The sequence below is a fragment of the Parus major genome, chromosome 3, assembly GCF_001522545.3.
Source record: "Parus major isolate Abel chromosome 3, Parus_major1.1, whole genome shotgun sequence".
NCBI lineage: Eukaryota > Metazoa > Chordata > Aves > Passeriformes > Paridae > Parus > Parus major.
In genome coordinates, this window is record NC_031770.1 from 102,237,358 (window position 1) to 102,253,182 (window position 15,825).

Genomic DNA, 15,825 nt, shown 5'->3' on the forward strand with positions numbered 1-15,825 from the left:
CCAAAGCATGGAGCTTCCAAAGCATGGAGCTTCCAAAGCATGGAGCTTCCAAAGCATGGAGCTTCCAAAGCATGGAGCTTCCAAAGCATGGAGCTCAAGCACTTTATTAAAGTGCTGAGATTTATGGACAAAAACTATCTTGTACTTCAGTCTTGTAAAACTTAGTGTTGACAATTCTGTGCCCCATACAGAATTTCATGTTTCTGTTTTTTGTTCTTTGAGCCTAACACATTGACTATTGATTCACATGTAAGTACAGGCAGGTTACCTGTGTTACAGTGAGCTAGGGAGTTCTCACTCCTGGCTTCAGTGAGAAGAATTAATCTCATAGTTTGTGAGATGCAATTATAAATCTACAATATTAATTTCCTGGACAATTGTTGTCAGTCAGCATGTTTAAAACAGGGGTGGTAGAAGACTTGGTATGTCCTAAAGAGTCCTTTTTATTTAAGGCTTTATCTTATATATACGTATAAAATTCTTTAGTTATTTCAGTCGGTTACTGCTGATTTAATTAGATTACGATTCCAAAGCTGCTTTGTAATTTTATGAACTCCATTTATTGCCTGTTGAGAGAAGAGCAAATAGAGCCATAAGTTAGGTTTTCATTTTGAGAATAGCTCACTCATTACTGCAGCACAAATGTAAATCAGTCCTCCATGGTTTAGCTGTAGCTAGTGACAAGCACTGAATGATTGTTTCAGGCTGACATTTTAGAGGCAGACACCTTTTCCCTTGAATAAGCTGCTGAAAATGATGCTGCCTTGTATATTCTTCTTAAGCTAAGAAGATCTGTGTGTCTTCCTGTCCAGTGCAATGTTTGCTCTGAAAAGGGCAGCCAGCATAGATCAATACTGCTCTTTTAGTTCACCCATGAAATTGGTAAAAGCTTGATCTGGACAAGGGGGATAGAATGAGTTCTTGGTGATATTTTAGCTCAGTGCTATTAGTCTGGAAACAGTAATGGTGTTTATGTTCTCATTGTAAGCTGTTCTTTTCTGGGAGTTCTGATTTTGTTTTAGTTTGCTGTATGTTAGGCCAGGCAAGGAGAAGTTTTTCCCACTAACTTTGATTAATTTGTTATGATAGAAAATAACAAAACAAAATAAAAATTAGCTTATAGTGTGTTTGATGCTCAAATAAAAGTTATTGTGGATTCATACTAAAACCTGTGAATCTTGAGTGAGAAAAGCTTAATCTGCAAGCAGATTTGCTGCTAGGCAAAGTGCTTGTTCCTGGGTCTCTGGGATGCTCCATCCATTTCCTGACCATGAAGCAAGTCTTTTCTCAGGTCTTCTGTAACTGCTAGAGGCAGGGGATATGTTTCAGCCTTCTTAAGCTATCACTTATCCTTGGAGCTGAGCAAAACCCCTGGTTTGAGGCAATACTTGAGTACAGGGTTTTTTTATTCATTATCTTGTATTAAGTTCAACGTGACTTGAAAATACTCCTTTAGCTTGTGTATATTCAGCTCTATCTGAAAACTTTGGACCAAGTCTCTGAAAAATTTGGACTGAGTCTCAGCTGGCACCTCTAAAAGCTCCTGGCCCCGAGACTTCAGTCTTAGGCAATCAGACATGTTTCTCTTAGTGATAAATATTACTGATTTCAGATGATATTAAGGATTTTTGTATTCAGATACAAAGTTTGGGGGCTGTGGGAAAACTGCCTCACAAATGAAGTGAGAGGCAGAAGTTATTTTTCTCTCCAGTGTTTTACTGAGCACATACTGAAGTACTTCATTCAAAAGTAGACAGAAACAAAAAAAAAATACCATTTAATTTCTTTTTCTTCTAGAGAGTTGTAGATTAGCACTGTCTTTAAGGCCAAACAGGTTTTTGCTTTTGTGATGTTTAGTGGTACTTTGCTTCAAGCAGCAGCTTGTGCAGAAAAACTACCATCACCCAAATATGTGTTGTTCTTAGTTTCTTCCAATGCACTGCATATGCTTAATTAAGTCTAATTCTTTAATGGAAGATGTGTAGTTAGGATCTCAGATCATCCTCTGGAGCTCTTGGTGTGTGGTGCGTTCAAAATCCTTGGGGCTTCTTCTGGGAGTTTATGAATCTATCTAGCTGAAGTTAAGCCCAGGCAGAAAGCTAGGAAATCCCTTGTCCTGTTCAGGTCTTCCACAAAACATCTGCTAATTTTGTGGGATTAGGATTTATGCAGCCACACACCTTCATTTTCCCCTCTCTGGACATCTGTATGGGTCATCTTAAACATTAGAAAAATATATTTGTAAAAAAAAAGTGGGAGAAGTAAGAAGACAAAGGGGTGGATTTGGAATTTTGAAATTTCTTCTAATCTGATTGGGTTTTATATCTGTTCCAAACTTTGTCATTGGAAGACAATAGTGAAAATGGCAGCAGAGTAGTTTTATAAGGTCTGACATTGAGTTGATTAAATGGCTGTATTGTTGTGGGCTGTGCAAACACATGTACTAGCCAGAGTCCAGCCCCCACACACAGCCCCTCCAGTACCTTACAGATTGTGCCAGTGTGGGATATTACTTTGCATATATAAATCCAGGTCTACTCAACGCTTCCTGAAAAAACAATACATGATAATACTAACAGGTGCTGAAATGAATTGCACTGGTTGGGACTGATAACTTACTTTGTGAAAACCTTACTTGCTGGCTGTTCCTTTTTGTGTGCAATGACAATGACAATTCAGCTTCCATGAATATTCAATTGAACAGTGGTGCAGTGATACAATTTCATGTCTTAGCCTGTCACATATTCACTTCACACATTTTCTGGAAATGTTCTTTCTGCTGAATGCTTTGTGGGGATAGCCAAGTTGACATAAACAGGGAAAGCACCTTTGCTTTTTAAGGACTGAGATGACTAGGAATACACTGATTGACTGATGGGATGCTGTTAAAAGAGCTGTCAGCATCCTGGAGAAACTCCATCTGGGATGAAGTAGCCCCATGGAACAGTTTGGGGGGCTGGTTGAATGGAAGCTCAGTAGAGAAGGACATGGAACAGAAATGAGAACAGTGCCCTCACAGTGAAGGCCCTGGGCTTTGTCAGCAAGGCTGTAACCAGCAGCTCCACAGAAGGTATGGATGCTAACTGTGAAGCAGGCAGCATACTGCCTGTGGAATAGCAGGCCACATAACTTTCTCAGTCTTGCCTGAGAAAGTGGCCTGGGAAATCATAAGGAGGAATTAAAACAATCCTCAGAGACAGAAAACAGCCTTGCAGGTGCTGTTTGTCTGTTCCTTGTTTTCTTGCAAGAGAAGGTGGAGGGGTGGTGAACCCCACTGACCAATGATGGTGATGTGGTAGTTTACTAACCAATAAGAGTTTCTTTTCTGTACTTTTCATGTATCGGTCTATAAAAAAGACCTGAGGTAATAAACCAGAGAGAAATTCTCCTGATCGACTCCCTAGAGAGTCTGTGTCGTTCTTCTCGCCGTTCCTAATAGAGCGACAAGAAGGAGTCACTGAACCCAGACTGGAACAAAAGAGTGTCTAACTAGGCTTTAGGAGAAATATTTTCCCCATAAGAAGGGTCTGACTGGATCAGGTCACCAGAGAATTTGGGAAATTTTGAAAATGTTAAAAAAATCAGTTGGCCCTGAACAGTCTTCTTGAACTGAACTGGCTTTGACACTGGGTGGGACAAGATGATCTCCAAAGGAGCTTTTTACCACAAATTAGCTTGTGATGCTACCTGGAAAGTCAAGAGGAGTGGTGTAACTAAACGATGTCCAGTGTAGGAGCAGTGAGCATGTACCAAAATCTGAGTGCTCCAAGAAATGAAGGCTTCTGGAGGCCTCAGTGTGGGTAAGGTTTGCGCTGTGGCTCTGGACCATGCATCTCTTGCAGATATTTTCTCCAGCTGCCTCCACTTGTCCTTCCTCAGCCTGTGGCTTCAGGTCACGCATCCTAGCACATTGTAAGAGTTACTTGGATGCTTTGAAAGTGAGTGTTGGATCACAGCAGACTGCTGAACTTATATGTGAGATTTGAAGCTCTGCTTCAGAGTTGTCTGGGGTGAAGAGAATTTATATTGAACAGTACTGACTCCTTTAGTGAGATTAACATGCTGCAAACACAAGTGTTTTTACAGATTTTCAGTTTAAGATTTCACTCAAAATATTCACAATAACAATTGGTTGTGTTCTTGTTGCCTAAGAGACTGAATATCTTGGAGAACTTCACCGTGGTAAAGAAAACCTTTGTTTATCTCTGAAATTAATATAATTTTTTCAAAACATAAAAAAATAAATGCAGTGTAACTTTATCTTCTCAGACTGCCAAGTAAAATTAAATATATAGCAAAGGAAGGAACTGACTTGTGGAGAATTTGTAGATAGTTGGTTTCTGCTGTCTGTCCTCAGTGACTCCATCCCATTCCAAATATGCTCCACATGTACACATCCATGGGCCTGGACTGCAGCACAGTATGCTTAAGTAGATGTTAGGACAGTAATTTTGAGAGAACAAGGGTGTTCAAGCCCTGGACCAGATTCCACAACCTCTCTGGAGAGGCTTTATCATGGGACATTAAATAAACATCTGCCAAAGTTTTTCTAGAAGTAGCTGATTTTGCCATGAAGAGGGGGAGAGAAGCTGAATTATATTACTTTTCAAGGTCCATTCAAGCCTGTTTTCTGTATTCAGTGGTATATTACTAATCTAAGCATCTTATTTCTAAATGAATTAAAAAAAAAACTCCATCAAATGGGCTGAAGTACACCCTGAACAGTATTGCAGGGAAATTATTATTTTGTTCAAGCAGCTTATCCCAAAGCCAGGACTTTGCAGAGTACAGCTATAATGGATTCAGAAGTTACATGTAGCCAGGTGAGTTGTGCTAGCCCTGTGCTCTGCAGCTGAATTGCCCTTTTAGCTCTGCTATTGGCTGTGCTAGTGCAGGTGTTGCTGGTAGCACAGGCAGGACTGATTTCAGGTCTCTTTACCGTTTTTTCTGCTGTAATATGTTAAAACATAATCCTGGTGTTTATGTTCATGTCTCTTTCCAGTTTAAGGAGGAAAGGTCCTACTTTATGCACTGCATAGATTTTAGATTGTTCAGAACAACTTTTTCACCCAGTGAAGCTGAATGTTGTGATTGGATTTTGTGTCCATTGCAGTCAGAAAATATAGGATGGACAAACAAATAGAAGATTTTGAGTATCAGATCAGTCTCCTTGGCAGTGAGTTAAATCTTAACACTCTGTACCCCTTCCACAAGAGTTAAGAATGTTCTGAATTGCACCAAGTTCAGCATTCCTTTCCTAAATATGGAAGAATTATGGCTCTATGTGAGTATAATTTGCCACTGTGCAGAGGCTTGTGAACCATTTACACTCTCCTTAAAAACTCAGGAAAGTCTTCAATGGTTCATGGACCTGTGTATTAGAGAAAATACATATCTAATTGTTCATCCCTTTTTGTTAGGCATGGAAAAGTTGTGGTGGGATAGATGGGGCAGTTTCTCACCTCTGCCATAATAGCCCCTCAATGCAACTATGGGCACTGAAACTGCACTGTAAATACAGGAATTGTATTTAGATTTTCTATGCTAGATAAATATGTTGGGGGAGAGGTGCGTTTGTTGTTTTCTTTTTTTGTTTGTTTGTTTTATTTTATTTTGCTAGCTGCTCTAAGGCTGATCTGTCAGAATGCATTTGGCTGCTGGCTCTGGGCCCACATGTCTCAGGGTACCAGGACCTGGAGTGGTGTGGGTTAGATTTTGAGGAGACTGTGAAGGAGGTAATGGTGTCAGAGGGATGTGGGCTTGTTTGTGGGCCCACTTATCTACTGTGTGACTTCAGGGATGCTGCTCTGTTTCTGGGTATCTGCATTATTTTCCTTGCTTAGGTAGGTAACCTTTCAAAACCACACAACCTTTATAAGTGAATTGCAGTTTCACCGAGGATCGTAGATTCTAGACTTATCAATGTTGAAGGGAGAATGAAGAATCATTTTTAAGAGTATGTATTGATATATTTTTATACTGAGTAATTTTTTCTATGTGGAAGTGTCTGATGTTGGGATCATGTATCAGATATTTTTGACAACTAATGGTACCACAAATTACTGCAGTAAGGGTAACAGTAGGGTTTTATGTTCATTGTGATCACTGGAGAAGTACTCAAGTGGAAACAATGGGGAACTCAGTGAAAAATGGGGCACAAAAAATAATTTGGGGAAGGGATCCATAGAAATTACGCTCATTACAGAGGTACCTAAAAGTTCCAATGTCCACTTCAGATAGTACTTGGTGTTTTGAAGCTGTGCTCTTGATAGGTGCCATTAATACAACCTGTCAAACAAGATCATTGCCAAAATAACCTGGAGAGAAACAATTTCTTTTACCATCAAACCACAGCAACACTGACCTGCTTGTAATGGTGCCTTGGTATCATGTCAGATATTTCTGTGAACTTCAGCCATTGGGACCACAGAACACAAGGAAGTGCTCAGTGTGGTCAGCTGTCTGTCTGAGCTGTCTGTGGAGCAGGTGTGGTAGCTGCAGCGTTCTGTCTGGGTTTAAGTGATGGGGATTTACAGGTTGATTTTCAAGCAGGCACATTTTAATCTGTCACTTCCACTTAGTTGCAGATAATGATCTTTAAATTTATATGAACAGAATATAAATTGCAGTGCCTTTGGGAACGTTGCAAGGTGCAAGCCTTGTTAAGTCTCATAATGTGTGTTATCTCCAGGGGCTTTTCAAGTCAGAGAGAGAATAACTTCTTTCTTTTTTCTTTTTTTTTTTTTTTTTTCACTTTAATCAGTTTACAAGGTGACATTCTGATGATTGGGTGGTATTAGGTGTTATTACTTGTTCTTTATGTATATGAGAAGGCAGTTCAGATCACAGACTGCATTCCCAAAGAAGCTTCTGTTCTGTGCAGACTGTAGCTGGTGCGTTTTCCCTTGCCCCTCTCTCATACCCAACTCTTGGCATGTCCCCTGTCCTCACCTGCATCCTCATAGTGGAAATAGCAGAATTTCACTTTGGGAGGATTCATTTCATGTTGTATTAGTCTCCTGGAAGTTACACACCTTATGGCACTACTCATACAGGCCTCTTACCTAGTCTTGGCAGAGATGGGCCCCACCTCTGGTGATTCAGCCCCGAAAACCTCTGCCTCAGCTGAGTGGTGTGAACCATGGGCTGGAGATGCTTGTTCTTCTATTCTTGCTAATGTTCTTTTACTCTCATTTATAACAGCTTCATTTCTTCCTTATCAGTCTTTTGGAGGAAGTGACTTTTTTTTAACGCCCTGTATTTGAAGGCTGTTTTTTGACAGGTATGAATATTTAAATAATTTTACATTTGAATGTCAGCAGTGCTTCTGGCAGCTATTGTTGTTTCCAAATGATGATCATCTCTTTCTGATCTTTGTTGTATTGCAAAGTTCCATAAACATTTGGCACAAGTTTAGTTTCTAAAACAGCCTGGTGACAGTAGAATTGTGCTGGGGTGAACATAGCCAAGTAGGCTTACATGGGAGTAACATCAGAACAAAATTTTCCCTGGATACTTCAACTCAAACTTTATTTACCTGAGGTCTTCTAGGAGGTTGTACTGAATCAATTTTAAAATAAATGTAGTTGTATAATTCTATTATTTTCATGGTGTTTTAATGCAGTATTCTGCTTAAAGGATTATACTGCCAGTGGAATATAAAAAGTAAATTACAACTGAGAAAAGAATTTAGCTGATTAATTTATCCTCTTTGCCTCACAGAATGTCCATAACCACAGAGTAGTTTCTTCAGATGGTCTTGATGTTTGTGCTAGCTGACCTTTTAAAGTTAACCTCTGCCTCATAGTTTGTGAATGACTTTACAATTAACTGTGTCAAGTATTACACAGGAGAGTTGGATGTTGCAGCTTATATCACAGTGAAAGAGGCTGTGCTAACTAATATTACCTTACATTTTTCCAGGCTTAATTAAGTGTGCTAAAGCAGTTATTACTGCCCAGCTGACAGACAACAACTTAAGTCATGCTAACTGGATTTCAGTCCAAATCCCTAATTGTGATTGATCGAGTATATTATATATGCATTTAAATGTTTTTCTCTGCTCAGTGAGTCAGAAACTGTAATCTGTAGCACTTCTAGGTGGTGCATTAGACAAGTATTTGCCCTATGATGAGTGGAGAAATTCAAACACTTAAAAATCAGTGAAATGTTGATCCTGAGCTGAAGGTTGTTATGGTTTGTTATCCACAGCATTTTAGAAGTACTTAGGTGTCAGAACCTGCACGTGTGCAGCTTGGATGATTTGTAGAAGCTCTTAACTGTCAGGAAATTAGCAGAAGAAACAGCCCAGGTGTTTGTCTGCATCATCAGGAGACAAAATCTGGTTCCTGGGCATGGCTGAGTGACGAAGTAAGATTCTTTAGGGGGAATTTGCTCACAGTTGAATTTCCAGAGTTTGGAACCCTAAAATGTAAATCTACCAAGATTATCAGATTCCTTGGGAAAAAATGAATTTGAACTCTGGAAACACTTTAGAATTGCCAGGATTTGCGTGCCCTTTCAGGTTCACATCGGTGCTAGAACCCTTGTGACTTCTCTGTGAGCAGGACTAGGACCTTTTATTTATGTTCCTTCTACTTAGAGGAAACCAAGCTAAAATGTGTATTTAATCTTGGGGGGTTTATGGAGTGTAAGTGTGCAGGAAACATGAGCTGAGGCTAAGACAACATAGCCATGAAGGAAACCTCTAGAAAATCTGTAGGCATGTGCTCTCTTTGAGTATTTTAAGAAGCAGAGCACTACAGCTGTCAACCAGTTCAACTCTTTCTGTTGTGCCTGGATAATCACAGATTAATGCTAACAAAAGATGAAACTGACCCTATTTAGAATTACTAGTAGCCAAGGTGTTACCATGCTCAAAGGTTCAACATATCAAAAAAGATGTTTTGAAGCTTGTGTTGTAGGACCTCACAGAGAATGGGGACTTTCTGTAGATACTATGCAAAACATAACTGAGAAAGAGGAACTTTGCTGACAAATAAATGTATAGTATGGGGGTGCACATGGTCACTAAAAATCTCTTAGGGATTTGTTCCAGAAGAGGTTAGAAACCACAGCACTTTGGGGTGTGTTATACATCTGTGGTGTAGCTGTCTCAAAGGGACTGTATCTGCAAACTGTCTCTGTGACTCCCCTTTTGTGAGCTTTAGGGATTTCACAGCGTGCTAAATACCCAGAAATTTGCAACTCCCCTTCCAAGCCAGACAATGGGCCTGTGGCCTCACCAGCAATGTGTGACTGCAGAAGCACTGGCTAGAGCCCATCTCCAAACTGGACTGGGAAGAGTTAGATTCTGTCATTCTGGTTTTTATTCTAACGTTTGTATCCTTTATACACAGCTTTCCTTATGACTGGCTTTTATTTAGCCCTGAAGCTCAACATTTGGAACTTCTATTTGTTGGTTTTTTTTCATTATCTTGGAAAATAATGTTCATTCTTCCAGTAAGCATCTTTCTTCTGTGTCATTTCATTTTCTATTCTATATGAATTCTTATCCAGTAGCTCCTTGAAACAGCTGAAGCAATTAAAGCAAACAAGTAACTAACATCTGGTATGTGTTTATTTGCTCTCTTATTCTCTCTCCAGGGTAAGAATTGTGTGATTTGGAATAGTTACCAGTTTACTATGTTATCTGTATTTGAAGAAGACCAAAGAGGTTAATGTTGCACTTCAAGTTGAGATTTACAAAGTTTGTGGTAGTTCTTTGTTCTTAGGATGTTCATGAAACAGGCCTTGGCACTTCAGGAAAACATCATTTCCAGCTGAGCATAGTTTTACCCTTGAGGGAAAAAGTTTCCTGAGTGAATAAAGGGTTTCCATGAGTAGAGAGCACATTGTGCTGAGACCAAAGTTGTCATCTGTGGTCATTACCCTATGGCTTGAGTCACTTGTTAAAATGACACAAATCGTTCTGATGGTAGCTGAAACAGCAATGTCCTGGTCTGTGGCTCAGGAATCAAGGTCTCTGCAAGACAAGACATTCTTCAGAAGAAAGAAGATGCTCTTGACATAGTTATTGTGAATCTTTCCTGTATGTTCTTTCTGTAGTCTAAACATCACTTAATGGTAGTAATACATTAAGCAGGTTCTGGATCATGCTCTTTCTAAGCAAGATCCACTTTCTCTCTGCACAAATATTGTACAAATTATGACAGTACCCTCAAAATAAAGGAGTAAATTATTGCTCACTGAATTTATTATACAGAGCAATTTCATGAAGGCACCATTATGAATATAATCAGCATAATCAATATGGTTTTATATTGCTATCTCAACAGTACGTCACTCAAGTGTACTAAGAATTTGCTGAGCACTAGGTTCTTGCTTTAGCTATTTCAGAGTAAAAATTGCTTTGCATTTGTCATTATTTGTCATGGTCAGAAGTGCCCCCAGACAGGAGGATAGTGGTATTAAGCTGAAGGAGGGTAGATTTAGATTGACTATTAGGAAGCAGTTCTTTACTGTGAGGTTGATGAGACACTGGCACAGGTTGCCCAGAGAAGCTGTGGATGTCTCATCCCACTTAATCCAGAATTGTTCAAAGCTGGGTTGGATGGGCTTCTGAGCAATCTGGTCTAGTGGAAGGTGTCCTGTCCCTGTCAGAGAGGGTGGGTATGAGATGATTGTGTAGGTCCCTTCTGACTAACCATTTTATTCTGTTTATTTAGTTCTATGACTATATGATCTGAGATCTTGCCTGGTTTTTATAGTGCTCACTTACACTGCCAGTGTTCTTGTGTTAATGAATTGCTAGAAGTGGAAATTTTATTGACTTAAAATGAATCAATAACTAGAGGGTTTTTGGGTATACTGAATATACTTTGACTTCCAGTCACCCCAGTCCAGATTTATGGCTTTTTTTTTTATTTATAGTGCTATAAAACAAAGCTTGGCTCTAGATCGTGAGTGAAGTGTGGTGATGTTTATCAGATGAGTCTTGCTGCCCTTCTGTGAGGAGAGATCAATGGTCTTATTTTACATCTTAATGATTCCTAAAAACTGAAGCCTTGGGAAATGGCTGGAGCAAACATGTCTTACAACCACTCTATTAGCTTGCAAATACTTGCCTTCAAACTAAATCTAAATGTGCAAAATAATTTATATGTTGTTGTGATTTAACCTCAGCTGGCAGCTCAGCCCCATGCTCACCTACCCCCTGTGGGATGGGGCAGAGAACCAGAGAGGTGAAATGAGAAAGCTTATGATTTGAGATAAAAAGCATTTAATAGGTAAAGCAGAAGTGAAGCAAAACAAGGAATTCATTCACCCCTTTCCCATGGCAGGTGTTCAGCCATGCCCAGGAAGGCTGGGCTCCATCACATTTAATGTTGACTTGGGGAGACTTGGGGTGACAAACACCATCAATCTGAGTGTCACCCCCCCTTTCCCTCTTCTTCCCCCAGCTCTACATGCTGAACATGACCCCATATGATATTGTCTGTTAGGACAGGAGGGTTTTGATACTGTCTTGTCACATTAAAAACTAATTGGTTTCCATACAGAATTGAAATAAATTAGCTTAGTGTACATCAATTAGTGTTTAAGTGTCAGAGATCAAAAACATTTGCTCTCCTCATGATCTGAAGTTACACATAATCTGATGGCAAATGTAAGAACTGTGAGTTTTGGCTTCACAACGACTTGGAAGGAAAGGAAGAAAGCGGTTCTGTAAAAGTTTAGTTACTGACTAGTAACTATAACTGCCTTTTGAATTCAGTTTCAGCTGAATTTACAGTAAAATATGGAAACATTAAACTTCCTTCTGTCCATCTGCAGGTGTCCACAGGTAGTTGTTGAGGAAAAATTACTGTGGAAGTTCCATCTCTGAAAGCCATGTTTCCAGACATGACACTTCAACTTCCCAGCACTGCTGTAGTGGTTGTAGCTCTGCTGTGGCAGAATAGGAATTGCTTGTGGAACTGACCAAGGTTGTAAAAGGGCTGTGACACTTCAGGTGGGTAGGAAGGCAGATAGAAAAGTACCTGAGGCAGTGCAGATACCCAAATATGTGCTGCAGCATTCTGAAGTCAGGAACTGAAAAGCTTCAAATGCAGTTTTGATATGTTTTCAAGAACACAGAATGTTCTTGTGTGGATTACCCTAGAAGTAAATGAATTGATATGTCAGCAAAAGTAATTCTAGTCCACATTCAAGCAAATAACATTGGAACAAGTGAATTACAAATTGCAACATCATATAAATTAATACAATTCAACTGAAACTATAATTGAGAGAAACCTGCTCAAAAGTTTTATCCTAAATATTTTGATTGATTGACAAGTTTTCTCTTTAAAGATTTTTTGCATCATTGAAGTACATGGATTTCATGCCTATTAATTTCAGAGTGATAGTAAAATAGAGACTGATTTGCAGATGAATTCAGCTGTCTTTCTTCACCCTGGTAAAAAGGAGACCTAAGCCAGAACCTACTGCTTTCAAATTTGCTAAAGCTTTGTAAAACTTTGCTAAAGCTTGTAAGCTAAACTAATTTAAAACTACATGACTCTGAAATGCTGAATAAGGGTATTTATAATTTAATTTCTTTTTTTATTTGTTTTGTTACAGCATTTCACAGTAACCAGAGATGGAGAAAAGAATGTGTCACAAGAGCAAAACTGAATTAAATGCTCTAACAATATCTTATGTTCTTTTCAGGTTCTATGTAATCTCTTTGAGAGACAGCTGTGGAACTCGTCTGTCCAAAATGGTTTATGGTGAATTTTTCCGCAGACCTGGCAAAGATGCAGAACTTATCAATTTAAATGTGGGTGGCTTTAAGCAATCAGTGGATCAAAGCACCTTGCTCCGATTTCCCCATACCAGACTCGGAAAACTTCTCAAATGCCATTCAGAAGAGGCTATTCTAGAACTGTGTGATGATTATAGTGTGGCAGACAAGGAATATTACTTTGACAGGAATCCTTCCTTGTTCCGGTATGTTCTGAATTTTTACTATACGGGCAAACTTCACGTTATGGAAGAACTTTGTGTCTTTTCCTTCTGCCAGGAAATAGAGTACTGGGGGATAAATGAGCTGTTTATTGATTCCTGCTGCAGCAATCGGTACCAAGAACGGAAAGAAGAAGGTCCTGATAAAGACTGGGATCAGAAGAGCAACGACAGTATGGACTCCTCCAATGAAGAGTCATCCATATTTGATAAAGAGCTAGAAAAGTTTGATAATCTGTGTTTTGGTGAAATAAGAAAGAAGATCTGGGTCAGGATGGAAAATCCTGCATACTGCTTGTCTGCCAAGTTAATTGCCGTGTCATCCCTGAGTGTTGTTCTGGCATCAATTGTGGCCATGTGCATTCACAGCATGCCAGAATTTCAAAGGCTGGATGCCAATGACAGGGAGATTGGAGACCCTGTGCTGGAAGCTGTGGAGATTACGTGCATCATCTGGTTTACTGCTGAGCTAGTGATCAGGCTCTTCACTGCTCCAAGTCAAAAGAAGTTCTGGAAGAAACCACTGAACATCATTGATTTTGTCTCTATTATCCCATTTTATGCCACACTGGCTGTGGACACGAAGGAAGAAGAAAGTGAAGATATTGAGAACATGGGGAAAGTGGTTCAGATCCTGCGGTTAATGAGGATATTCCGCATCCTGAAACTGGCCAGGCACTCCGTAGGACTGCGGTCTTTGGGCGCCACTTTGAGACACAGCTATCAAGAAGTTGGACTTCTGCTTTTGTTTTTGTCAGTTGGGATTTCTATTTTTTCAGTGCTTGTCTACTCTGTGGAGAAGGATGATGACTCGTCAGAACTGCAGAGCATCCCTATTTGCTGGTGGTGGGCAACCATCAGCATGACCACTGTTGGTTATGGGGACACTTACCCGGTCACACTTGCCGGGAAGCTGCTCGGCACCCTCTGCATTATCTGTGGGATACTGGTGGTAGCACTTCCAATCACCATTATTTTCAACAAGTTTTCTAAGTACTACCAAAAGCAAAAAGCTATTGATAGAGACCAGTGCAACAATGACCGCAAAGAGAAAAGCAATGACCTACCCTATTTTAACATTAGGGATATTTATGCAAAAAAGATGCACTCCTTCATTTCTAGCCTTTCTTCAGTAGGAATCGTAGTCAGCGACCAAGATTCAACAGATGCCTCCAGTATCCAAGATATGGAGGATGTTTATAACACAGTATCTTTAGAGAATGGTACAGGAAAATGAGTTGAATCACATTTGCTTTTCTTTATTTCTCTTCTTGTTCTTGGTAAATGCGGACTGATGAACTTCAGTGAATTCATTAAGAGCAGTTGATTCTCAGGGTACTTAACTCTCAGCCATATTTGGACATTCTTTGCTCTGAGGATGCCATAAAAGCTTCATTGTTTATATGAGGCTTTAGAATATGCCTCATATAGTGGTTTAGTTTTTGCACAACTAATGTTACGCATTTTTGAGACAAAAAGTTGGGAAGAGAGTTTTAAATGTGAGATATGTGTTTTTTTGGTTCTGTGGGTATTGTTGTTCAATTTGTTCATTGTTTTTTCCCCTGCAGCAGTCTCGTATCTTACACAGAATTTGCTTTTACAATTTTCTGTTCTTCAGGTAGAGATTGTATTGTACATGTATTGCAAACATGTAAGAACTATTGCACAAGTTAGTTAAGTTTTTACCTGCAAATACATTAGATAAATGAAGGAATTGTGTACATGTAAAACTGTGCTCACTAACACATTTATGTAATTTTAGAGTTAGGAACCCGTTTCCTAAGTTGGGGCAGAAAATATATATTGGTACTTAATGTTTTTACTCCATGGAAGCTTAATATTTATTAATTTCATTTCAAAAGCACAATACATTTTTAGTTTGTTAAAATAAATGATTCCCATTGTGCCTATATTTTTCCTAGGATCCAGCCATGGCCAAGCTCTATCGGGTCCTAAAGGTTTTAAGTCTTAAGTCCCAGGATGAAGTGTCTGGTTTAAGCAGGATTGGAGCTTTTTGTACCACTTAGCCACCTCTTCTGCTGTTGTGACCCTGAGCACTTCTGGTGCCTGGAGGGGATCCTGCTGTGATTAAGGCCACCCCGATGGCTTCCCCAGGGACTTTGATTTGTGGGCATTGAAGCAAACACCTGTGGTGGTCTTCAGAAGTTACTGCTCCCTAGTGCCAGCCAGCTCTTGCTGGGGGCTGCTGCCTCAGTGGTAGGGGCAGTGGGAGCAGCACCTTGGCTGCTGTGCTGGGTCTGTGTCCAGGGCTGAGGTGCGGGGCAGTGGAGGTGTGAGGACGTCCTCTTCTCTGCCATATATTGCCCATCAGAGAGGTAAGGTGGGCACTGCCGTGTTGGAACTGTTTCAGCTCATTTTTCTAAAGCTCATCTGCTGGTGGTGGCAGGTTTCCTGGTGTGTGGCATGTGCTGGAGCAGTGCTCATTGCTTGGCAGTCCTGCAGCTCTGTGTGTTCCCCTCCTCTCCAGGGATTTCTGAAGCAGCCAGCTAACTCTGCTCTGTTTCAAGCAGTGCTGGAGAAGCTCAAGGACCTTAGAGTGTTAAGTGGACCTTATAGCCCATAGTGTTTTTGAACACTCATTCTCTTTCATTTGTCTGGTGACTAAATCAGATGCTGGGCAACAGGAATCAAAGACACTGTGATGTCAATATTTTCCTTAAAGAGAGGTTTGAATATTTTATTTTTTTAATATTACTGGGTCAAATACAAATACCTGTACTAAGCTTCTATTCAAGAAGATAAAACTCTGTAGGAATTGACTTCAGAACTGAGTAAGATGCCAGAAAATGACAATTGATTTTAGCTACTGCAGAAACTTTATTTTTCATGTGTCTG

The 15,825-nt window shown here is 39.8% G+C and overlaps 1 protein-coding gene across 1 annotated transcript in view; it reads left to right on the plus strand.

Moving 5' to 3' along the window:
• The window catches only part of KCNS3 (potassium voltage-gated channel modifier subfamily S member 3), a 20,507-nt gene extending 5,632 nt beyond the window's left edge, over positions 1 to 14,875 (plus strand). The window contains exon 2 of the mRNA XM_015623407.1: positions 12,676 to 14,875. Coding sequence (XP_015478893.1) covers positions 12,725 to 14,206 — 1,482 coding nt within the window. The 5' untranslated portion in view covers positions 12,676 to 12,724 and the 3' untranslated portion in view covers positions 14,207 to 14,875. The remainder of the gene's footprint in view (positions 1 to 12,675) is intronic.
• The last annotated feature ends 950 nt before the right edge of the window (positions 14,876 to 15,825 follow it).